The sequence below is a fragment of the Equus przewalskii genome, chromosome 3 (assembly GCF_037783145.1).
Source record: "Equus przewalskii isolate Varuska chromosome 3, EquPr2, whole genome shotgun sequence".
In the NCBI taxonomy this organism is placed as follows: Eukaryota; Metazoa; Chordata; class Mammalia; order Perissodactyla; family Equidae; genus Equus; species Equus przewalskii.
Genome location: NC_091833.1, coordinates 114,441,377 through 114,466,097, shown reverse-complemented (window position 1 = coordinate 114,466,097; position 24,721 = coordinate 114,441,377). Strand labels below are relative to the sequence as shown.

The 24,721-nt window shown below is 56.0% G+C and overlaps 1 protein-coding gene across 5 annotated transcripts in view; it reads left to right on the top strand.

The window, feature by feature from the left end:
- The first annotated feature begins 24,288 nt into the window (after nucleotides 1-24,288).
- The window catches only part of MAN2B2 (mannosidase alpha class 2B member 2), a 41,818-nt gene continuing 41,385 nt past the window's right edge, over nucleotides 24,289-24,721 (top strand). The window contains exon 1 of one of the 5 annotated variants that reach the window (XM_070613320.1): nucleotides 24,289-24,523. In XM_070613320.1, the coding sequence (XP_070469421.1) occupies nucleotides 24,386-24,523 (138 nt within the window). In that variant the 5' untranslated portion in view covers nucleotides 24,289-24,385. The remainder of the gene's footprint in view (nucleotides 24,524-24,721) is intronic. The other 4 variants (XM_070613317.1, XM_070613319.1, XM_070613316.1 and 1 more) reach the window with 4 other exon arrangements.

Below are 24,721 nucleotides of genomic sequence, written 5' to 3'. Positions count from 1 at the left end.
AGGGCCATGAAGTGAAGAGTGGACGGAAACTCAGGAGATTCCGACGTCCGCTCTCAGGACCCCACACTGTCGGGCTCACACCTTCGGCAGCAGGACCCATTTCACAGGTGAGCAGAACGAGGCCCTCGAGGGGAGCTGACCGAGTCACGGTCCCGGCAAGCTGCTGGCTGAGCAGGGCCACACACTCAGGACCCCGTGTGCCGCCCACTCCTGTGCCGCATCCCTGGCAGCCACAGCTGGCATTTCAGCAGAAGGGGAAGTTCCAAAGCCACTCACACAGACACAAAACTGAACAACACGTGTCAGGCCTTCGAGGCCCGCTCTCCTCCTGCCCTCTGCTGGGCGCCCGTGTCACCCAACGTGCCCCTCAGTGTGTCTGCTCTAGGTCCACGAGGAATCCCTGTAGTACGTCTCCTTAGAGCGAGCCTGCGGTCAGCCTTGTCCCGTCGGGGGCTGGGGACACGGCAGGTGGAGGCGGCCTCCTGCTGTCCCTGCCGTGGCCCGTAGGGTGGCGTGGGCGTGGGGATGTCCCACGGGCTCCAAAGGCCTCCTGTCCTGCCGGGACCCCACCCTGCGCCCCATGTCACCAGTCTGCCTCCCATCTGCCTGTGCAGGGCGCCTCGTGCTGCCCTAACTCCAGACCAGCTCCCGCTGCCGAACCGGAGAAGATGTGCACTGTGCATGGCCACATCTCACCTCCCCACGGAGGTCCGAACCCGTCCACGTCTGTCCTTCCCTCGGAACCTTCCCTCCGCCCTGGGTCCACACGATTTCCTTCTCTCCCATAGGTCCCTCTGTAAAAATATTTACAGTTGAGATACATTTCACACACCATAGAAATCGCTCTTTCAAAGTGCACAATTCAGGGGTTTTCAGTCTACTCACAAAGTTGTGCCACCATCACTGTTATCTAATTCTACACCAATTTCATCCTCCCCCAGGGAACCCCCATACCTGGTAGCAGTCACCCCAGTCTCCCCAGCCCCTGGCAACATGCCTCTTCTTTCTGTCTCTGTGGATTTGCCTGTTCTGGACATTTCATATAGATGAAATCGTACACCACGTGCCCTTTGTGTCTGGCTTCCTTCTCTTATATACTGTTTTCGAGGTTCACCAGGTGGTAGCATGTAACACACTTTGTTCCTTTTCACGGCTGCATAGTGTTCCAGTGCACAGATGGCCACGTTTTCTTTACCTGCGCATCGTCGATGGACAGCTGAGTTGTTCCCGCTTTGGTGATTGTGCGGACTGCCGCCATGAACACGCACGAATCAGTTTCTGTGTGGGTGTGCTTTCAGTCCTCCTGGGCACACTCAGGGAGTGGAAGTTACACTTGCCTTGTTGTTAATAATTCCAATATTGGATGTGCCCCGTTTCACCTGCTGTGAGGTCTCCTTTCATCTCTGGGACCCAGCTGGCTGCAGAGCCTTCCCCGCTGGGCAGGTGTGCCCCTGAGTCAGAGGAGGGGGTCCGGGGCAGGGCGCTTGGTGCTGCAGCCCCCTCCCCTGTCTGACGGCACAGCCACGCCCCCTTGCAGGGCTGTCACCAGCCTGGGATGAGCCTGTGAAGGCGCCCAGCACACAGTAGGGCCACAGTTAACAGAGGTGACGCCTGCACGACAGACACATTTGGTGTCATTGTGGGTCCCTCTCTGCCTTTAGGAGAACCCCGCATCCTTGCCTTTTGCAAATGAATGAGGAGGCAGGAGTGTGTGTGAAGACTCGTCCACGTGAGAGGAGAGGAGACAGCTGGCCCCAGTGGGCAAGGGGAAGAAACAGGTCCTTACAATGCAATTTTTATTTGAGAAAAATAACAAAACCCCAAACCCGACCACTTCCTGCCCCCTGCCTACCAGACTGGCAGCCGCTCCGCCCTCATCCCTCCATGCGGCTTTTCCCATCTGGGTCCTGCTCCCCTACTGGGGACCCGGGGCAGCCCTGGGGCCACGGAACCTGCCAAGGGCTCACTTCTCTTGGAAGTGAATGAAGAAGGTCCGGATTTCCTTCGGGTGGATGGTGACGTTGGGGCCTCCCTGGGGCGGCGTGGGAGCGCGGGAGCCTCCTGGGGGAGCAGATATTATTGGTCTCCCCGCGCTTCTGTCTCGCATGGACTGCAAATTACGAGCATCTGATTTCATACAGGCCACACCCTTAGAGCACGTGGTCAATGGAGGTAAATTGACTTACTGATTTCCAGCCGCTGTGATCAGTCGTAACGCGATTCAGTCATGTTGTGGTTACTCCGGCGTTCGTTGAAGTACCCGTGCTTGGGAAGAGCTTTCTGAAATGAATTTTCAACACATTCTTTAAAGATATGTGAGCTTTTCCTAAATGTGCTGTAGGGGGTAACAGATCTATGTTCTTCCATAGTAACGTGTCTCCTGGTCCTGGGGAGGGATGGTGAGCTGCCGGCCCCGTGTGGCATTTTGGAAACCACTGTGACATTAGGCAGGAGGAACTACAAAACCTATAAAGATCTTCATCCTCCCTGACACTGCATTCACACTCTTGGGGGTTTATCCTAAGGAAACCACACAAAGAAAGAAAAGAACTTGTATGCCTAAAGATATTCATTGCAAAATTCTTTAACAAATAGAAATGACACAAAACAAATCCGGAGTCAACCCAAATGCCCAATGATAAGGACACGGGTTTCCAGTTGCAGCTTAAGCAGAGCGGGATCAGCGAAGTGGCAGAGGGCTCAGGACCATTTGGGACATGTGGGGGTGTGCGTGTGTGTGTGTGTCAAACCAACCTCATCGGACAGAAATAGCTTAAGTCTGCAAACATTTTCTACAACAAGGGTTTTAATAGCCGTAGTCTCCTTTAACACAGTCCACTGTCAGGTTCCATGGGCCTTGAGACGCCTGTATAGACTTTTCAATGTTAAGGAGGCCTCTCTGCCTGTCTTAGCAAACACATCTACGGGGAAACTTCACTTCACAACAAGATACAGATCGGAGTGTAGATTTCACTGCAGCTGTAAGGTGCTGGGGACACAAGCATTCCCTAACTTCTCCTTAAGTGTTTAGCAAAATGTCATAGCTGGCCCACGGCCTGGTTGCCCACAGCACCTCTGTTGCGTCTCAGGCCATCGTTGGCACCCGGGGATCCACACTCGGAGCATCCGCCTCCAGCTTTGTTCTCTCCAGCCAGGGCTGAAGGAAAGATGACAAGAACGAGACTCTTCCATTTCCTGGGTGCAAGATACCTTCCTGCTTTTGTTCACCATCTGGGGTCTGTTGGACCTGCCCTTTTATATGTACCTATATATACATATACACAGCTTAAGATAGGCAATGAAATGAATATCTGTGCATTCACCCCCCATGGGTTCCAAAGGCCTCCTGTCTTGCTGGGCCCCCCACCCTGCGCCCCATGTCACCAGTCTGCCTCCCATCTGCCTGCCCAGGGCACTTTGTGCTGCCCCCAACTCCAGACCAGCTCCCACTGCCGAACCGGAGAAGATGTGCTTTAAGAGGTTAACCCAGGTTCAGAGATAGAATGTCCACGTGCCTCAGAAGCCCCCTGTGACAGCTCATCGGGATCTCATCCACCCTGCTTTCTCAGGAAAGTGCTACACTGAATTTATACCAGGGAGTCCCTGTGTTCTCTTTGTTGTCTGTGTTCCTGAACCATGCTCGTTCAGGGTTGCCTGTTTTTGCAATTTAAATGAGACCGTAGAGCAGGTCTCGTTTCTGGCCACCTGGTAACTGTTTCGAAGATTTTTTTTTTTTTTTAAAGAAGTGGTTCTTTTTATTTATTTATTTATTTTTTTTTTCCTTTTTCTCCCCAAAGCCCCCCGGTACATAGCTGTATATTCTTAGTTGTGGATCCTTCTAGTTGTGGCATGTGGGACGCCGCCTCAGCGTGGTTTGATGAGCAGTGCCATGTCCGCGCCCAGGATTCGAACCAATGAAACACTGGGCCGCCTGCAGCAGAGCGCGTGAACTTAACCACTCGGCCGCGGGGCCAGCCCCTGTTTCGAAGATTTTTACACGATGTTGTGCGTCCCTGAAAGTCACTCATTTCACTGCTCCGTGACTCTAAAGATACTACACTTTCCTCCTCTGCTTTACTCTGGATGGGTCCTCGAGTTGCTCCCCATTGTTGGAGGTACCCGTGTTGGGCTGTCTCCTGGTGCACACACCAAGAATTCCATATGCTGAGAAGCAGCCTGCTGGCCCACAGAGTATGTGCCAGTTCAGCTTTACCAAGTCGTTTCAAACTGTTTTTGCAAAGTGGCCCACCAGCTCTAGAAATTGAGAAGCTGGCAGTCATTCGAGTTAGGTAGCCACGCAGGGGCAACAGGGCAGAGCAGAGCTATCTGCAGGGCCTCCCTGGGGCCTGGGGCAGGAGCCTCCACGTGGCTGGTCCTGCCTCCCCCAGTAGAACAGTGTGGCGTGGTGGCTGGGACCCCGAGTGCAGCTGCATGACCTTGGGTGATCTGAGCCCAGGTGGCCTCGTTGTCAGGGGGGAGCTACTGTCTCTCTTGCATGTTGTTGCGAGGGTTAAGTGAGAAGGAGGGGGGACGCCTTGCACCGTGCCTGCTCATGGGGTGCTCTACAAACCCCAGCTCTAAATATTCCTTTCTCCCGGTGTTCCTCACCTTCCACCACTGCCCAAGAAGCACACACTTCTACAGCTGGGCTTGAGAAGAAACGTTTCAGAATTGCTAAAATGGTTTTTGAGATGGAGAGAAAGAAAGTGCTGGCAAGGCTAGCCCTCCATGGTGTTAAAACATAGTATAACAGTTCAATCATTAAAATGGCCTGGAGTTTATCCTGGATCCGGAAGAGAGATCAGGGAACACAAACAATACACGTCTTAGTTTCCTGCGGTTGTGCTAATAAGAGGCACGCGCTGAGTGGCTTGGACCACAGAGAAGTCCAAAAACAAGGGCTCAGCGGGGCTGGCTCCTTCGGAGGCCGTGAGGGAGAATCTGTTCCAGCCTGCTGGGGGTTTGCCGGGAACCTTTGTCGTTCCTTGGCTTGGAGACACATCACCCCGATCTCTGCCTCCATCTTCACGTGGCGTCTCCCTGTGTGTGTGTCTGTGTCCAAATGTCCCCTTTTTGTCAGGACACCAGTCATATGGGATTAGGGGCTTACCCTAATGACCTCGTCTTAAGTAATTACATCTGCAACCACCCTCTTTCCAAATGAGTTCACATTCTGAGGTACTGGGGTTAGGACTTCAGCATGTGCATTTTGAGGGGACACAAGTTAACCCGTAACAGAAAGTCAGGGATGGATTTTAGGTGCATAACAACTTCCTGTGTTACACGCTCAGCGTTTATCAAGTGCCTGCTCCGTGCTGGGACTTGGAAACACAGGGACAAACACACCAAGTCCCCACCCTCACGGTGCTCAAGCAGCGGGAGTGGAAGGACATTTCATGACGGGCACCAGGAGAGGGGCCAGCTCCTTGCATCTGTTACCTTTATAACCAGGACAAGTTAAAGAGCAGACTGCACGTGACACGAGCGCTTTCAGGAAAACAGCGTGCAGTGTGGAATGCGCAGCCGGCCACAGCCTGAACTCAGGGGAACCTTCGGCCGAGCAGGCACCAGGTTCCATGGTGCACGACTGAAGATTTTCATTTGCAATTTCATTCTCCGTGTTATTGGAGTGGGAAGATGACATGGCCTGATCTCATTTTTCTTCCCACGGTGAAAATAGTGCGGGGGGTTTTCTTCTGCCCACCATTGGGTGTGGTCATCACACTCAGAACACCGATTACTTAAATCACCATTGTATTTTTTCAGTTTGCTCTGAAAAGCTCAAGTCGCCAAGGTTCCCAGGGCTGGTAACTTGGCTTAGTGTGCTGTGTCGGTTGAGTGTGGCAGATGGGCAGCCCGGAATCTCTCAATGTGATGTCTCTACCCCGGAGGAAGCAGCCGCGTGTGGGGCAAGAGCTGGGAGGAGGGAAATCTGGGCTTGATTCCCAAATGTGACATCCTTGCCGAGGGACCTCGGACAGGTGCTTAACGCCTGTGGACTTCAGTGTGCTCACCGGTAAAGTGTAGTGGAGGCTGCCCACCTCTCTGGGATCTTGGGAAGATTCAACTGAATGATGGGTATGGAAAGTGTTTTTTGGGGGATTTTTTTTTTTATCGCAGTAAAATATAGGTGACATGAAGTTTATCATTTTAACCATTTTAAGTGTCCATTTCAGTGGCATTGAGTACATTCACAATTTTGTGTAAGCATCACCACCATTCATCTCCAGAACTTTTTTATCGTGCCAACATAAGCTCTGTCCCCATTAAACAATGACTCCGCATAACCTCAGCCCCCGGTAACCGCTTTTCATTTTCTGTGTCTACGAATCTGACTGCTCCAGGGACCTCGTGTACATGGAATCACACGTCTTTGTCCTTTTGTGTCCAGCTTCCTTCACGGAGCATGATGTCCTCCAGGGTCATCCGTGTTGTGGCGTGTGTCAGAATTTCCTTCCTTTTTAAGACTGAATAATATTTGTGGAAAGGTTTTTGAATCATACACTGCCGTGAAGTTAAAAGAACCGCGTTTTACAGGGAATGTGGAAATTAGTGCACAGACATGGTGAACCAGGTCAGAGCGCGGAGAGCCCGTGAAGTGAAAGGCGGCCTCTCCCATCCCTTCCACCCCATCTCCAGCCCAGGAGGTGGCCACGTTCCACAGTCTACACCACCCTCCCGAGAGCTCTCTGCGTCGATGAGCGTTCCTGTGAGTGTGTATCCTTTTCTTCTTTAGATCTGCTTACTCTTCTGCACCTTGGTTCTTTTTCACTTTGACATCTTCCCATATTGGCACACATGGAAACACTTCATTCTTTAAAGTGTTGCCTGGCATTCCGCTGATGGACGAGCATAACTTATTTCCCCAGGTACACATCGGTGCACATTTAAGCTGTTTACAAACTTTTCCCATTAGAAGCAATGCTGGAAAGGATCCTTCTCTACGCAGGGCGGGAGCACCTGGGGAGTGAATCCCGCGGGGGTGAGGGCCGTGTGCACGTAACATCCTCAGACTGCAGAGCTGCTGTCTGCGGACGGCTTCCCTGCTTCATACTCTCACCCGGGGCGCACGGGTGGGACTTCCCCCACTGACGACACCCCTCCAGGGGAAAGACCCAAAGAGCTTTTTTGGGTCACTGCCATATTTGAAAAGCGCTACATTTCTGGTTTAATTCACATTCTTTTTAAAGTTATGAGAGTGGACGAACCTTTTTTCCCTGGCTCCGTGGGGCATCTGTCTTTATTTTTATGCCAATAAAAACTTGTTAATTTCACTTTCTCTTGCTTTTCTGTTGTTTTTCACCTTCTCCTTCTTATTTATTTGTAAGAACTCTTTACATGGTAAGGAAAGAGCACTGTGCGTGCTCATTGTTGAGATCTGTTCAACCCAGGACTACCTCTGAGGCTTTTGTGTGAGAGCAGGACCGCCTTCTCTGAAGCCACCCCTAAAATTACGTGTGCGCCTTGGGTAGCAGCATTTTGTTTAATACTCTGTACGGGCTTCCTGCCCCCAATTCTCCCCAGCCTGGTTTCTAGTTCTTTTCTTTCAATCCTCGGGTGGGAGGCTCTGCTTTGTATCCAGCAGTCACTCACTAAGCTCTTGTTTCATCCCTCAAGCTGCCCACAGTGAGGTGGGGAAACGATGATGAAGACACTCTGTGGAACAAGCTTGGAGGGAGGCTGTGGGGTGTGCATGAGGTGCAGGGCTAATGCTGTGATAGCAGCAACCCAGCAACCACATGTGTATGAGTCCAGCGGACTGCAGCGTTGGGCGTGGTCCCTGCCACAGGGCATCATGGAAAGCTTCCCGGAGGTGGTGACATTTCAGTTGAGCCACAGTGGGACCTTTCATTGTTCACTCACAGAATTGGGCTAAATTACCTTTGGAGACAGGTCCTGGGCCAGGGAAGTCCATGCTCTGTTCCCTCATCCCCAGGCTCTGAAGTCTTCCAGGAAAAGGTGCCCCATGTCTGAGTGGGCCCTGGGCCTGCACGGAGGGCAGGGGTGGGCTGGGGGAGGGCTCCCATTTATGAATTTTTAAAGCTGAGAGTGACCCAGAGTCTCTAACGACGACTTTCCAGGCTGTGGAGAAGGAGCTGCCGAGAGGGGAAGTTTGAAGACAAGTGAGAGTGTGGAGACGTGAGGGTCACCTCCCGCGGGGTCAAGGTGGCCCAGGGGCAGGCGGACGTGTCCATCCTCCTCTCACAGATTCGGAGGCTGAGGCTCCTGGAGCGCAGGCTTCCACGCTGCTGCCGGCTTTTCTGACTCCGGTCTGTCTGAGGCTGTGGGAGACACAGGCCACGGTTCTTCTGGAGAGGCGGCCGCGGCTGACTGGGCTTTACACGCCCGTTTGTATGTGGTGTTCGGGTCCGAGCGTTTACCAGGGGGGTTGTTGTTTGTGACCGATGTTTCCCTTTTCCTGATTATACAAGTAAAATATAAAGAAGATTTTGGACGGGCTGTGGGGTGGCAGCAGTGAGCAGCAGACCAGGCCTCCCGCCTCGTGGGGCTTACCTCTGCATGAGGGACCATGAAAATGAAGGGAATAAATCAGTGAAATCAGTCATGTGTTGGGTGGTGACAGGCTGTGGAGAGGGAATGGGGTATCTGGGGCGGCACTCTATGATGAGAATTAGAAGGTCAGGGAAGGCTCCCGAGGGACGTGAAGGTGCACGCTCTAGAGACATGGGGGTGAGGGTGGGAGTCTAGGCAGAGGCATGGCCAGTGCAAAGGTCCTGAGGCAGAGGGGCCTGTTGCGTTCTATAGACCACAAAGAGTCCTGCAGGTCATTATCAGGACATTGGCTTCAACTCAGGGTGAGCTGAGAAGACTCTGGAAGGCTGTCATCAGGGGGACAGGGTGTCATTTCCACTAAGCAGCACCCCTGAGGTGCTTGCTCTGCCTGTAGGCCCCAGCGTGGGGTTTCCTTCCTGTCTCTCCCCTCTCCACCTTCCTTTCCTCCCTCCCTTTCCTCCCCCTTCTCCTCTCCCCACCCTCCTTCTCCTCTTCTCCCCTCCCCATCCCCTCTCCCCCTTTCTCTCCCTCTCAGTCCCTCTATTTCTGTGTGAGTGTTGGGGTAGTGCTCACATACATTTGGGGCCCCCAAGTTTTCACTGAAGGTCATGACTCTTAATAGTCACTCAGTTACACTCTGCTATGGACAGGTCGTCATTTATTAAACTCATTTCCTATTCTTGGACATTTAGGGTGTTTCCAGTTGTCCCATTTCATTTTTGACGTGTATTTATGGCACAAACACCATCTGTAGAGAGTCTTAAAAATCTCCATTCTGCACTTGGACAGCAAGGTCAATTGTGGACTATGGTCCCCAGGCGCCATAATCAGCCTTGAGTCGTAGGCATTACCTATGGAGAAGTTCATTCCTGTTCCCGTGGTCCCAGTGCTGCCTGGTGGGGAGTGCCAGGCTCCAGCAGCCCACGGCCATTCCTCCTGTGCCCAGGGCACACTTTGTTTGGGACAGGAGGCCGGGTCTTTGTGAGAATGACAACCAAGTGGACTCTCTCCCTGCTGGAGAGAGACCTTTTCTATGTCTTTTTATGGGCTTTCTCAAGGGAGGTTGGGAGGCCCCATGGTTGAGAATGACATTCAAAGCTTCTGGTCAGGAAGCTAAGACAACTTGGCTGCGACCAACTTGGATGATGCCCACTACTTGTTTTTGATCTGATCGTGTTCTCTCCTAGGCTGTGGGAGTATGTTCTTACGATTTCTTTCATTTGCATCCTAGGATGCTCCTGAATTCTAGAATATCACCTACCTTTTAGTCACAGGTGAGAGCATTCTAAAATTAGGTTTTGAAGCACAAACTTTCTGAATTTGGTCATTAACTCATCATCAGAAGCTTTCGTTTTCCTGCTGGGGGTTGACTTTGCTCACTGCCTCCGTGGGCTGTGCTGAGGGTCAGAGGAGAGTTCCAACATGCTGTGTAAATTTGAAAGCACTGTGCCCCTGGTATGGGAGGAGGCAGCATGGAGCACAGGGGGGAGCCCATGGGTGTGATGGCCAGGCAGGACAGGGTGCAGACTGGGCAGCCACTGTACCTGGACCCAATTCAGGCCCCCAGATCCACTCTGCTGCTGGTTCCATGGGGAGTCCCAGCTGCCACTTCCCGTTCAGCTGACCCCATGCCAGGTGGGTGGGTGTCCTCAAGTGGTGCACAGCGGCAGCCAGTTCGTGAGCATCAGTGCCTGTGTGCCAGCCACCATAGCAGGCAGGTGGTGGCAGGTTCAGGCAGCCACACCGCTGGCCTCTCCACCTGCTCCTGGACGCTGCCCAGCTGATATCCGGGCCATGCTCCCAAGCCTGTGCCTCGGCCTCCAGCTCAGGCCCTGCAGCGCATCGCCTCAGTTTCCTAATCTATGAAATGGGGATAATTCTTGCCTCCCAGGATGGCTATGAGGATTCCATGAGGCCAGGGAATGACAAGAGCCAGCTGGAGTCAGCATTTAACAAAGTCCCCTTTGCTGCCCCTCCCCGTGGCCCTGTCCCTGCCCTTTCTGAGACATCTATGCTCCTCTGACTCCTACCGGCAGAGGAGACAGTTGTTGCTCCGTTGGGTGTCCAACATCTAAACCCTCTTTGTTTGGGAAATCTTCTGCCTTATGAAGCAGATCTCCCTTCCCACCATGAGAATGGAGTAGAAGATCCTGGATCCTGGTTTTCCCAGTCTCCGGTGTAGCTAGGGCGCAGGCACGTGACCTGGACTCTGCCTGTCCCATATGCCTGCCTCGGACTTTGATTCTGAAGCCAGGGAGGTAACAAACCAGGGATGGCGAGGGTGGAAGGTGGGGGAAGGGAGGGTCCCGAGCAGTGGAGGGAGCCACAGTAATCACCATGGATGTAGGTATTCTCTCCATTTCCAACTTCAGAGATGCAAAGGTAGAAGACCACAGGTCTGGAAGCTAACGTGGTATGTTTACTGGACCTAAACGCATATTTTCAAAGGAACAGTGTGTGAGGCTGCAGCCCGCAAGACTCATGGACCTGTAACGTGCTCCGCTTGCCGTCAGAATTTCAGGACCAAGGACAGCAGCTGCATTGGCCCATGGCGCCCTCTGGTGGTCAGTATGAGAGAGCGCAGGGCATGGCAGGGGCCCTTCCAGCTGGCCAGCTCCCTCTTGGAAAATGATGGGTTCCAAGTAGGAAACGGAGAGAAGGGAGGGGAAGAAGGAGAGATGGAGGGGAATGGGAAAGGTCTCAACCATAAGCAGGGACGGTCATTCCAAATGTTCCTGAAACTGAGGACGAAGGAGTTAAAATTTCCCTGGATTAAGGTGAAACCGTGCCTTGTACCCACAAGGTTAATGTGGGAAACAAAATAACTGGTTTCTGAGCCTGCCTTACAGAACAGCAGGAGGAGCGCTAAGAAGAGAGGAACTTACTGACAGCCCCTGCCTGACTCAGCATCTTGCAGGAACATTGAGAAGCTATAAGGAAGCTATAAGGACTGATAGTAAACTTTAGATGTCAGAGACTAAAAACCCACCGCATGCAACACGTAGAACAGATGGTCACGCCTGCGCGGAGGACTCAGAACTTCAGCCCCCAAGGCCACATGCTCCCCCTCCCCTACCTAAAGCCCCCAATAAAAATCCTTGCTTGTAGCTTTTTGGAGAGTTTGGGATTACGGCGTTAGCTGCCTGTTCTCCTTGCTCCCCACTTTGCGATAAAATTCCTACTTTCTCCCACTACATCTGGTGTCAGAGATGGGCTTGCTGCATGACAGGTGAGCAAACTCACTTCAGGTTCGACATCACTCCCAGTGCTCACTTCACCTGAGAACCTGGGTGGGGGGACCCAGACCTCGGTTTATGAAAATGTTTACTCAAGCCCAACCACGGCATCACTCAGATTCAACAATTATCAAGATTCTGCCACACTGGCTTCATCTCTCCCTTCTTCCTCTTGCCCGTTTTCCTTGACAAGAGGCTTTAAGTACAGTCATCCCCCTCACTTCTGCCTGCATCTTTCCTCCCTAACCACAGCGCCTTGCTCACCCTTGACAAAGCAGCAGCAATTCCTTGGGATCCTCTTGTCGAGCCCTGGTCTACATCTCCAGGACCCTTCAGCCCCTCCCCCTGCCTTACCTCTCAGCTGTGCCTTCACCCCGACATGCTCCTGTGCGTTTATGTGGGTGCCCATCCATCCCTCCACCTGCAGGGGGCTCTGCGTTTGTGGGATGGATGAGTTAATCCTCGTCCCCATCTCTGCAGCTCCTCCCAGGTCTAGGCCACCACCGTCGCTCAGCCAGCACTGCAGTACCTCCAAAGTGGGCTCCTGGTTTCCACCTTGACCCCCAGAGTCCATTCTCCATGGAGCAGGCAGAGGAATCTTGTAAAAATGGAAATGGGACCATGTCGTGTCCCCTCTGTCCCCTCTCCGGCCACATCCCCTCCCTCTCACACCCTCTCTGCTCCAGCCACACTGGCCTCCTCGCTGCACCAGAACACACCAAGCTCATTTCACTCCTGGGCTTCGCATGGGCTGTGCCCTCTGCCCGGGACTCCCTTCCCTGCCTCTTTCTCATATTCAGGTACCAGCGGAAAAGTCACCTCCTCTGAGAGGACTTCCCTGACCACCCTCCATCTGGAGCTGCCTGTCTCGGGATCCCACTCCTCCTTTGGTGCTCTTCATTGCGTTTGTCACCATTGGAAGCCATCTGATCCGTCGACCAGCTTATTGTCTCTCCAGAGCAGGGGGCTTGTATGTCTTGCTCACTGCCGCTTCCCCAGGGCCTGGGACGGCGTCTGGCATGTAGTGGGAGCTCTCTCACGTGAATGAGTAAGTGAACGTGTGGTAAACACACATCCTCGCTAAATTCTGTCCTTATGGGGCCGAGCGCCCGAGGCCTGATTCCCTCTGCTCCCCTCCGCAGTGTGGACACGGGACACCCCCAGGCACGACTCCCTGGGCAGCGCGCTGGTGAAGAGCGGACTCTGGATCCAGGTTTACATCCCAGCCAGCTCCGCTCTTCACAGCTGTGTGACGTCGGGGAAAGCACTGACCCCCTCTGCTCAGTGTGCTCAGCTCTAAAGTGGGATAGTCACGGCACCCGCCTGAGGATTGTGGAGAGGGGGAGCTTGAGTTAGCGTGCGCAAGCAGGTGTGTAAACAGGTGGAAAGGATCAGGGCTGTAGCAAGTGCTGTGTGACTGTCCCTGTGTATGACTACCTCCAGCAGACGTTTTGGTCACTACTGCACTCAGGATGCCAAGACCCCACCCTGCTGCTCACCAACTGTGCCAACCTGGGTGGGACCCTCCGCTTCTTCGTCTGTGGAACAGGACAGGGAATATCTGTCTCCTTTCTGGCACTGTGGACCAGCCACCGGGTTGGGAGCCTAGAGCCAGGGGCTCAGGGGCCACTGGCTCTGCCACCTGCTGGCCGTGTGACCTCAAGTAACCTCTTCTCTCCAGCCTCCACCAGCATCTCAGGATGCTGAGATCAGGAGGATGGGGAGGCGCCTCACTGCTCTGCATGTGATTGGAGCCAGTGTATGATTTTTGGAGACTATCTACTTTCCCAGCACACGGTCTAGCACACAGTAGGTACTTACCAAGTGGTGGCCCTTATTGATCCTGCTCTTACAGTCCTTACGTGACTGCAGCTATAATGTGCGTATTTCATGTGACCTGGTTCCCAGGTGGCTGTCTGGGGAGAAACGTGGTCAGGTGACACTTGCAGGGAAAGCTGTTTTTTTTTTTTTTGTGAGGAAGAATGGCCCTGAGCTAACATCTGTGCCAATGTTCTCCTATTTTATGTGGGACGCTGCCACAGCATGGCTTGATGAGCAGTGCCAGGTCTGCACCGGGGATCCAAACCCGTCAACCCTGAGTAGCCCAAGTGGAGCGTGTGAACTTAACTGCTGTGCCACGGAGCCGGCCCTGCAGAGCAGTACTTTTTAAAAGTGATGAAACTGGTTCTCGCCCTGCACTTATAAAGGCCTGGTACCACTACAGCTCTTTATTGTTATCTGTCACTCGTCACCAAAGCACAAGTTCCAGCTGAGGTCACAGCAGGGGAGGGGGTCAGCGGGGAGAGGGGTGGCAGCAGCTCCTTGTCCCTTTGGCCTGGGTCTCAGCTCCACACTCAATGCCTGTGTGATCTTGGGCAAGTCACTTGGCCTCTCTGAGCCTCACAGTTCCCTGCTGGTAAAATGAGACCCACCTTCATCCCCTCTAAGCTCCCTCCCCTGCCCTTCCCCACGGCCACCAGCCAGCATGTCCCAAGTCACAGGCACAATCAGCTCCTGTGATGGTTAATTCTATGTGTCAGCTTGACTGGGCTAAGGGCTGCCTGGGTAGCCGGCACAACAACATTTCTGGGTGTGTCTGGGAGCGTGTTTCCAGATGAGGCCAGCTTTGGAGCCGGTGGACTCAGGAAAGCATGCTACCCTCCCCAAACTGGGCGGGCACCATGCTTCCTGCTGAGGGCCCAGCAGAGCAGAAGGCAGAGCCAGGCCATCTGCTCTCTCCGTGGGCTCTCCCTCAGACCTCGGCACTCCTGGTCCTGGGGCTTCTGGACTCAGATCGGGACTTACTCCATCAGCTCCCCAATTCTTAGGCCTTTGGGCTCGGGCTGAATGACACCACTGCTCTCCTGGGGCTCCAGCTTGCCACCCCCAGAACGGTGGCACCTAAGCAGGGAGAAGGACGAGGGTCAGGTTTACCCCTCTCTCCTCCTGCCCCAACCTCAACAGGAAGACAGCAGCCAGGGAGCCCGGGGACGCCATCTCCAGGGCCTCAAACTGGCCAGAGAAGGGTGAAAACTCGACCCGGGTCAAATGGAGAAGATCCCACACGGTCCACCCCTTTGCCACGTGGCAGCCGTTCTGGCCCCTTTCAGGTAAAGGAGCCCTACCTGCCAGGAGCGAGGGGCCTCCTGGGAAGAGGCAGGCGGCTGTGCAGAACGTCCATCTACCTGGGCACTGACGACCCCAGAGAACATGATGGGGGCGGAAAGGACCCTGGCCTAGAGTGAGGGGCGCCAGATACGGCCCTAGCTCTGCTCGGACCTGCTGTGCAACTTCAGGCAAACCCTTCCCACCCTGGGCCTCTCCTCCTCACCTGTTACCCTGAGCCTGCTAGACAGGGCAGGACGAAGGAGCCCAGGGGCTTCTGGAAGCTGCCCTGCTCTGAGCAGCCTCAGCGCCCACCCCTTAAAGATGCTGAGGGTACAGTGGGTGGAGGCAGGGGGCCGGGCTCAAACCCAGCTGGACACCCCTGGCTGTGAGACTTAGGGCGAGTGACTTCTCTGAACCTCACCACATCCCACGTCACCTCCAGAAAGGGTGTGATAGTAACAGTCCGTCAGTGGGTGAGCATCAAATGATACACGCAATGTGGTCAGTCTGTGCCCGGTATGCCGTAAGTGCTCAATAAATGCTAGCTCATGGGGAGAATACCACCCTCAGCCAGCCATCTGTTACCTTTGATTCTCACAGGGCTGTCACTCAAGGGGCCCTATTCTCCCACCACAGGGCTGGCTTCTGTCCCAGGCCGGCCAATCGGAGAGCCCGTGATGGGGACAGAGATGGCTCGGGGGGACGATGACCCAAGTAGAGTCCTTTTCCAGGGTCTGAAAAAGAGCCCTTCACTCTCGCTGGGGCCTCGAGGCCTGTGAGCCTTTACCTGCAGCTTTGTCTCCACATGAGAGAGCTTGCCTGACAAAGAGAGAGCCCCCTGCCCTGGTCTCCCCCAAACCAGGCGAAAGGAGGAGAGCACTTATACCTTCTACTCCAACTGTTTCCATGTTATTCAGTTTTCCCACCACGCGTGTGTTCATGTATCCGTCACACACACACAGGCACATGCACACACACTCACAGGTGCACACGCACACATGCATGTGCACGCACACACACTGGGATTTGGAATCCAGTGACTGACTCCCAGGCCAATGACCTTCCATGACCTCCCACCTGCCTGGAGCAGACTCTGCGCGGCCTCAGAGCGTGATGGAAAAGGTTCTAAAGCTAGCCTGCCCGCCCCTTTGACGGAAAGCAGAGAGAGGCCACGTGCCATTCATTCATTCAGTCATTCACTCGCTCCCGCACTCAGTCACTGATATTCAGTCAACAATTCCGTATGAAGACGTTACCATCATTGCCTGCAAGCCCTGTCCGGGTCCTGCAGACGAGATGGATGCAGTCCCTGCCTCAAGTGGAGGGTCAGGAGGATTTGTGGAGGTGAGGACACCCCAGACAGAGAGGGGAGAAAGGTGTGCCTGGTGGGAGGAAACCCTGCCGGGAGATAGAAACGGATGTGCACGTTCAGGGCCAGGGGACTGCAGCTTGAGCGGGTGGGGAGCCTGTGGGCACCGTGAAGCTGGAGAGGCGGGCCGGGGTAGATTGGGCTCTGAGCCAGCCCAGGAGCCCGCTCGAGGGCAGCCGGGAGCCCCGTTCCCGTCAGCAGCCTCACCTCCACCTTGCTGGCCATGCAGGACAGTCTCCCTGAGACAGAGCAGATGCAGGTGAATGGGAGCACAGACTGAGAGGAACGCGGACATGGGACCTTTGCCACTGACAGCTGTGTGGCCTCAGGCAGGCTAGTGAACTTCTCTGTGCCTCAGTTTCCTTCTCTGTAAAATGGAGATGTGATGCTGTTTACCAGCCGGCTATGGCGAGGACTCAGGGGGTGGCATTTGAGAGCTCGTGGAACCCACCGGGCGCTGTGGCATGTTTGTTACCTAAAGTGGCACAGGCCACTCCTCCGCATGTGTCGTGTCCACTGAGCCCTCTCTACTTAGGTCACCCACCTCATCAGGCCCTTTGGATGGAGGAAGAAGGGAAACTAAGATTTCTGGGCATTTACCACGTGCCCGGCAGGCGTCTCCTTCCATCTCCGCCACAACCTGGCCAGCTGGGCAGCGCCACTCCATTGTCAGAAGACAAACGGAGGCCCTGAGCCACTTGCTTAAGGCCCTGAGTGACTTGCTTAAGGGTGAAGCCAGGATTCAGGGCAGGCCGGGCCCTGTCCAGCCCACTTGCTGCTCCTGGTCCAGGCAGAAAACCCCGCCACCCAGGCCTCAGAGGCCCTGGCCCAGGGCACCCTGAGCAGAGAAGCCAGCGCCTATGCTGACGGCCCCACACACTCCTGGGGTGGGCAGGTGCAGCCGCCCACCATCCTCTGGACACTCCTTCGGGTCCCTCCGGCCTGCCACTGTCACAGGGCTGTCACTTGCCAGCAAGAGCCTCTCCCAGCAGGAGCAGCAGCCATCTGCGGCCCACGCCTCCTCGGGAGCAGAAGCGGGCGGTGGCTGCGCGGGAACCCCCTGCAGTAGTGAAACTCGTCGGCCTCAGGCCTTAAGCTTGACCGCGGCCAGCGCCTTTTGCCCTGTGGAGTGGTGCCTCCACCACACTCCAGGCTAAGAGCAGTGGAGGGTTTGTCCAGGTTCGCACAGCCAGCTGGGTCCCAGCCCGGTTCTGTGGGGTTCCCTCAGGACCTCGAGAGCAGAGGCTCTGGAGTGACCTGGGTCTTTCTGAACCGAGGTGAGGCAGCCCTGCCCCAGCATCATGCCAGGGCCCATGCTGGGCTCTCTGAGTCCTGCTCTGGCCCGTGTAGATGAGCCCTCCCAGCACCTCGTGTCTTTCCTGCACCCCATGGCTCCGTGCACAGGCTGTGGGGGTGAGCACAGGTGGGCTGTTGGGGTGCCACCAGGAGTGGCTGGGCCGGGGCACCCTTGAGCCCCACACTGACCTTCAGAAACTTCAAGGTCAGAGGCCGCACTGAGCACCACCGGCTCCTCCTCCTTCCCCTTTCCCCCCTTTCTCTTCCCTCCCCACCTCCCTCCTCCACCTCTTTGCCCCTGTCTCTCTTCCTCCTGTTCCTGTTCCTGCTTCTCCTCGCCCCCCTCCTGCTCCCCCTCCCTGCCGTTCTGCTCCCAGCACTGGCCTGGGGTGCTGGGTGTACATGTGGGGTGAAGGCTAAAGGTGGGGTGCGGGCACAGAGTGGGGACTACACGGAGTGTTTGAGGTGTGGACGCTGGGCATGGAACAAGGGCATCAAGGTGCAGAGTTTGGATCCTGGGGCCACTTGCACTCCACTCTGCCCCACCCTCCCCATGGCCACCTCCTCTGAGCCCGGTCCCCGCAGTGGGGTTGCCTGCCTTGTTATGAGGCCCATTTTATGGAGGAGAAATAGGCTGGGAGGGAGGAAGGGACTCAGTCAGAGTAAGCTGCCAAGACAGGACTCAGCCCCTGGACTGTTCAACTCTGGTCTGTCCTCATTCCCCAACTGGGGCCCCGCTGGGGGCAGGGGGCGCTGCTCTCCCCGCCCCCAGGAGTCTGGATGTCCTGCATGGTCGGCGGGGCCTGAGACAGCCAGTTCTTGGAGGGAGGATGGAGGGTGCCCGTGGTCGAGACCCTGAGGGACAGGCGGTGGACTGACCATCTCTGAGTCCCAGCTTTGTCACCTGAAACGGGCACAACCAGTACCCCCTCAGGACACTGATGTTCCCACAGTGCAGGGGCTGATAAACGCGGACCTGGGCCTGCGCCGTTCCCAGCCCTGGGAAGGGAGGGAGGGGGGCGGCTGGGGGAGGGGTCCCAGGGAGGGTTGAAAGGAGAGAACTGAGGAGCAGACACATCGAAAGAGCCCCACAGGCCCTCACCCACCTGGCTCTCCTTCCACACCATGGCCCCCGGTCTAGGTGGCCTACCAGCCGTCTCCCCAGCACCTGGCCCCTTCACCACCCCACCCAGCGCCTGGGCCACTGTTTCCTCTGTCCTCTAAGCCTCTGACCCCCTCACTCTTCCTTCCTGGGCTTGGAGGTCCAGCTCCTTCACCCCCTCCTCCAGGAAGGCCTCCCGGGTCCTCCAGGGGCGGTCAAACCCCACAGCAGCTTCTGTGGGCAGTGCCCTCCACCGTGGCCAAGGCCTGTCTTTACACGCTGTCCGGGGCAGCACGTCTCCTGCTCTCCCACCTCCCAGCACAGAGCCGGGCGCAGAGTCAGGGTTCAGTGGGTGTTTATGGATAAATACTTGAAAACAGGACCAGCGCAGCCATGCAGCCTAGGGTGCGGACCTGCTGTTTATCAGCAGAGCGCTCACTCCGGGTCAGGCACTGGGCCGTCACTGTCATCCCCCAAACAGGCTGATATTTACAATGACCCTACAGACAGACCCAAATACTCCACAGGACAGGTGAGAACCCCGCGGCCTGGACCAGGCCACCAGGAGTCAGGCATGGCCCTGCTCCAGGGTGAAGTGACCTGCTCACAGCGGGTGGAGGTGGAGTGAGGCTGAGCCGCTGGGTGGAGCTTTCTCCACTGTCTGTGTCCTCGGTGTAGACGGGAGATGGGCACGACCACAGCAGTTAAACTTGTGGTTTCTTTCAAGAAAAAGTGGAGAGCTCCTCCTTTGTCGCAGGGGCTGGATGCAGATACGAATGAACGAAGCCTCATGGAGCGTATAGTCAGGTGGGAAGATGTCGACCAAACACACACATTAATATGGAATTCTGTACATCAGTAAATGCTGTGAAGAAGGAGGGGACATTCATGGAAGGTCTCTCTGAGAGTGCAAGATGTGAAGGAGGAGTAGCAATTAGCCAGACAGAGAGTGGAGGAAGATGCTTCTGGTCAGAGGGACAGCATGTGCAAAGGGCCTGAGGGGGGAAAGGGCTTGAACTGCAGGGAGGATTTGGCCATGCAGTGGTGGTGGTAGGAGGAAGCCAGCTCATTCCAGGTGGAGGAGACACAGCAGCCAGCACACTCAGGGGAGGAAGGTCATGAGGATGGGAGCAGTGGGGCCTTCCAGCCGCTGCTAGAAGGAATGCAGGAGAAGAAGGATGCAGGAGGTGAGGTCAGAAAGGCAGAGTGGGGCCAAGTCTGGAAGGATCTGAAACGCAGGCTGTGGATCATGCTTCCAGAGGGCAGACACTGGGAGCCAGGGAAGGATGGAGGCAAGAGGATGCTGTGTCTGTGCCGCTGGCTGGGGAGAGCATTTGGCCCTGGGTGCGGTCCCAGGCAGTTTGCCCATCAAGGCCACTGTGAGCCCCTAGGCCTGTCCCACTTGCTCCAGGGCATGGAGGACACTGATGTCACAAGGATTAAACGGGACATGGCTCAGGTGTGCCCATCTCGCACCCTCCCACATGCCCATCAAGAAAGTTCAGGCCGATCCTTTTTCTAGATCACCCAGAACGAGTCACGCCTCACACTTTTCATGTGCAGCTTTGACCCGGGTCAAGAAGAGGTCGCAAGCCAGAGTGCCCACGCGTGACAGGGGGACAAACTGACCTTGCCATGTGGGAGCTAGCAGCACCCCGTTCTTTCAGTGCCTGCATTCGAATGTGGGGCATTTGTGGGGCATCTCGCCGGAGTGGGGAAAACACATTTAGCACCGGCTTTTTTTCTGAGCAACAACTGCCACTAGCAACCAAAGTAACAGAACCCAGGACCTACAACAGCCTCTTTGGGCTGGGCACCCCAGAACCTACTTCTAGAAAGAACTGTTCCCACACTGTGGCCTCTCCCCGCTGTGAGATGCCCCTCCCCAGCGAAGGAGAGCCAAACCACAGAGGTTGTCACAGAAGCTGCCCAGACTCTTTCCCCGGCCCCAGGAACATCCAGCCTCCAGAACCGTGAGGAGAGACAGGGCTGTGGTTAGAGACCCCAGTGTGTGCTATCTTGTGACGGCAGCTGAAGCAGCCTAAGATGCCAGTCACGAAGGACTTGACACCAGCAGTCAGCGCGAGCAGGCCGCGGAGGTGCTCTTGAAGCTGGAGAGCGTGTCGGCCCACAGAGAGTGATCAAGAGATACCAGAACTACCATGGCAGATGGGGGAGGAAGCGGTCAAAGATTCAGAGAAGTGGGCGTAGGTGACAGTGAAGTTGGTGTGTGAGGTCAGAAGACCCACCTGGTGACCATGTTCCCCAGGAGGCCCGGAGGACGCTCCATTGACCAAGCACCAGCGTCACCAAGAAGCTGGAAGACGAGGCTGCCCCTGTGGGCTGGGGCTGACGGCAGTGGCGCCATTACAGAGAGGGGTCCCTGATGGCGCCTGCCGGTAGAAAGATGATACAGGAATAGGAGGCCGGGGGCCTGCACTTCGCCACCAGAAGTGGGGTCTGTGCAATCACTGCAACGCACGTCAAGGCCCGAATGGCAGTGAGACCCACTGTGGGCTGAGGAGGTGGTCACTAGAAAACAGGATGCCTGGGACAAAATAGATGGACAACTGACCAGCTGACCCTCAGAATACCCTGTTGGAAAGTCAGGCCTGGACGGGTTCAGAGGAGAGGGCAGCCCCCCGCTGAACAGGCTTCAGCCTTTGCCCAGTGTCCAGACCTGAGCCAGTTTTCAAAGCCACACTCCGGGTCCCCGGGTGGAAGGACTCTGGGACACCGTGGCAGTGGCGTATGGTCACGATCCCCCATCCTTTCCCCGAGGTGGCTTGTGGTCATGGACTCAGGTAACCAGGCACCAGGGAGGCGGGAATACCCACGGATTTTGAGGACTGTGGCTTGAACGTGCAATCAAGTTTTATTGTCACCCAGAGTTTCTGGGGTGAGGAATCCAGCAGCGGCTTGGCGGGGTGTTTCTGGCCCACAGGCTTCACCAGGTTGCAGTCAAGGCGTGGGCTGGGACTCCTGCAGCAGGGGCTGGGCTGGAGGACTGCCTGCGGGCGGTTGACTGGTGTGGCTGGTGAGTTAGAGCTGGCCGTGGGCAGGACGCCTTAGCTGCTCTCTGTGTGGACTCTTCACAGGCGGCTTGAGTGTCCCCAGGACGTGGCTGCTGGCTTCCTCCAGAGTGAGTGCTCTAAGCGAGGGCATACGTGTCATCAGGCCAAGGGAGCCATTTTTGTAAGGAGGTGTGACAGTGGGCACACGACCGTGGAGTCTGCTGGCCCTACTATGTGCCCTAGCACCCAGAAGCCGTCGGCCTGAGAGAGGAAGAGGACAGCTGGTTGAAGGCTCCACTGAGCATCAGCTTGGAGACACTGCCTGTGAATCTGGGGCACCATCCTCCAGGAGGCACAGACACCCCAAACCAATGACCAGTGCGTGCTGTCCCCAGTGGGTAGAACATAAAGGATGGAAGCAGGATGAGCCTCATTTCTCACCACACCCAGTGACCCACGTGGGGATCTGTGTCCAGATACACGGCACTGCACTCTGCAGGTCCAGAAGTTCTGGTGTCCAAAGGGGAATGCTACTACTGTCACTGGTCACTTTGGGCTACTCGAGCCAAGAGACCGGCAGGCAAGGGGAAGAGTCATGAGTCTAGCAGAGATAATTGTTCTGGACCATTCTGGGAGGGGGCAGGTCCAGTGGGCTGTCACACAGGAATAGAGAGGACTCGGTCGGGCACTCCCGTGGGTGTCTCTGGTTGCTTGTTTGGACAGTGAATAGATGGGATAATGTCGTGGCTTGGGAAGGCAAGCTCACCGAGGGTCAGACCCCTTGGGAATGAGGATCCGGGCTACCCCACCAGGCGAGCCATCTCGTCCAGCACAGGTGCTAGTTGAGGGTGAAGGGCATGGAATCCATAGCAGGGCGGGGGTAACCAGCATCAGCCACAACCCCGGGGTTAGCTGCTGCAGAGCAGGAACGCAGAGGCCGGAGGCAATCACCAGGAATGGAAACGTACGGGACCACCCGCCCGAAGTGGTTGCAGTCAATGGGGCTGGAGCTGCAAGAGCGGGAGCTGGAACAGCATGGCCAGCTCGTCTCTGTTCACATGCTCTCACGGCTTCTCCATGTAGCCCACCCCTGGGGCTGCCCTGGGCTTCCTCACAGCGTGGCGGCTCCGGGCTCCACGTGTGACTGCTCCAGTGAACAAGGCAAAAGCTGCAGTGTCATGTTGGACAGCCACACAAGTCCCCCAGGGCCACTTTTGCCACATTCTGTTGGTTACAAGTGAATCACAAGCCCACCCAGCTTCAGTGGGAGAAGACACAGACCCCCCTTCCAACAGGAGCAGCGTCACAGTCACATCCTACAAAGGGTTCCCGGGACGCGTGATGCTGTGACAGCCATCTTGAGAGACAGAATCTGTGACACTGTTACCTGTAAACTCGGTGGCTTAGCACAATGGAAGTGCTTTCTCCCTCATGGCATGGCCTATCGAGTTCCTCCTGGTTCCAGGGGTCCTCTGGAGCCTCAGTCGATGGCTCTGACCTCCCCACGGTCCTGAGTACCCTCCCTTCGGGCAGTGGGAGAGGAAGTGGGGGAGGCTGCGTTTACGGGCCTGCCTGGAAGGGGGGCACTCCCCTCACACCCATCAGCTAAAGCTTGGCCTTGTGGCCACACTGAGTGCAGAGAAGGTTGGGAGATGTAGTCTGGCTGTGTGTCCTGGAAGGCCACAGGGACACAAAAGTTGGAGGACCTTTTCCTCATCTGATTCAGGTGAGGGTCTGACCTGGGCCCAGGAGTGAGGGCCCTGGAAGGCGGATGCGGCAGAGAGGACACAGACTGGCTTGGAGATCATGTTCTCCAGTTGGGTTTGCTGAATGAATGCACAAGGTGGCCAGCACGGGGAGACAGAGCCACAGCTTCGGCCACACTAGAAAACGCCAGTCAGAGGCCTGGCCATTGGGTTCTCAGGCAGTCCCCCCCAAACCACAGATGCCCTGTTCTCGGGGCCCCAGCACAGAAGGGGCTCCAGGCAACACTCTTGCCCCATCATGCTGCACCACTGTGACCTCCCCTCCTCCAGGGCAGGCTGCAGGCACGAGGTTGTCATCTCGTGTGAGTTCTCCCGCAGATTCACAGCTCCTCTGCTGCACCCTCTTTCAGGGATGCGCCACCGGAGACTCAGAGAGGTTAAATGTTTAGCAGCCAGGCTCAGCACCCGGAGAGCCAGAACTCAATGGGAAAGTTTCCGTCAGTCTCGCTCCTCCACTAGATGGGTGATCTCGGGCAAGGCAAGTACTCTTTCTGAAAGCTGGATTTCCTCCTGAAAATGGAGATAAGATCCCTATTGCATGCTCCAGATTGGGAGTTCTATATGAGGAAGAGGTTATCAGGGAAGGCTTCCTGGTGGTGGCACTCCCCAAACTGACTGTTGAGTTTTGCAGGGCGTGCCAAGAGAGAAAAGCTCAGTGAGGCACAGGCATTGGGGCGAGGAGAGGCACCCCAGGCTGAAGGGAAATCTGGCAGGCCTCCCTGGGGCTTTTGGGGTTTGGCATAAAGTTGGACAGAGATGGCCAGGAAACTGGAGTTGGGGAGTGGAGGGCGGAGAGCTGAAAGGCAGTGAGCAAGTGCCACTGGCCTGTGCTGCTAAGGGACGGCATTGCTGCGAAGGCCACTCCTCCTGCTCCCCTGCCTGCTCCCTCCCCCAAGGGCGAGTGCCCAGTCAGCTGCCCGGGGCAGCCCGCAGGGTAGCCGGGAGTGGCCAGTGCCAGTCTCTGCCTACTGGGCACCAGGATGGGGCTGCTCCGCTGGCTGCCTCTGCTTGGGCCGCTGGTCCTGCGGTGGCTCCTGGGGGCCCAGGCCGCGGACCACATCAGGATCTTCGTGGTGCCCCACAGCCACATGGACGTGGGCTGGATCCACACGGTCCAGGTGGGTGCCTGAGGCTTCCGGGGATGCGGTCTCCGGCCCACTCCCTTCCCTCCTCCCTCCCTTCCTATATCATGCCCCCTGGCTCCCTGAGGGCCTGTTTTCCTCACTAGAACATCACCTCCACAGTGCGGGGGCTGCATCCGTTTTCTTTACTGACATATTCCCACTGTGCCTGACACACGGAGTCGGCGCTCGGCA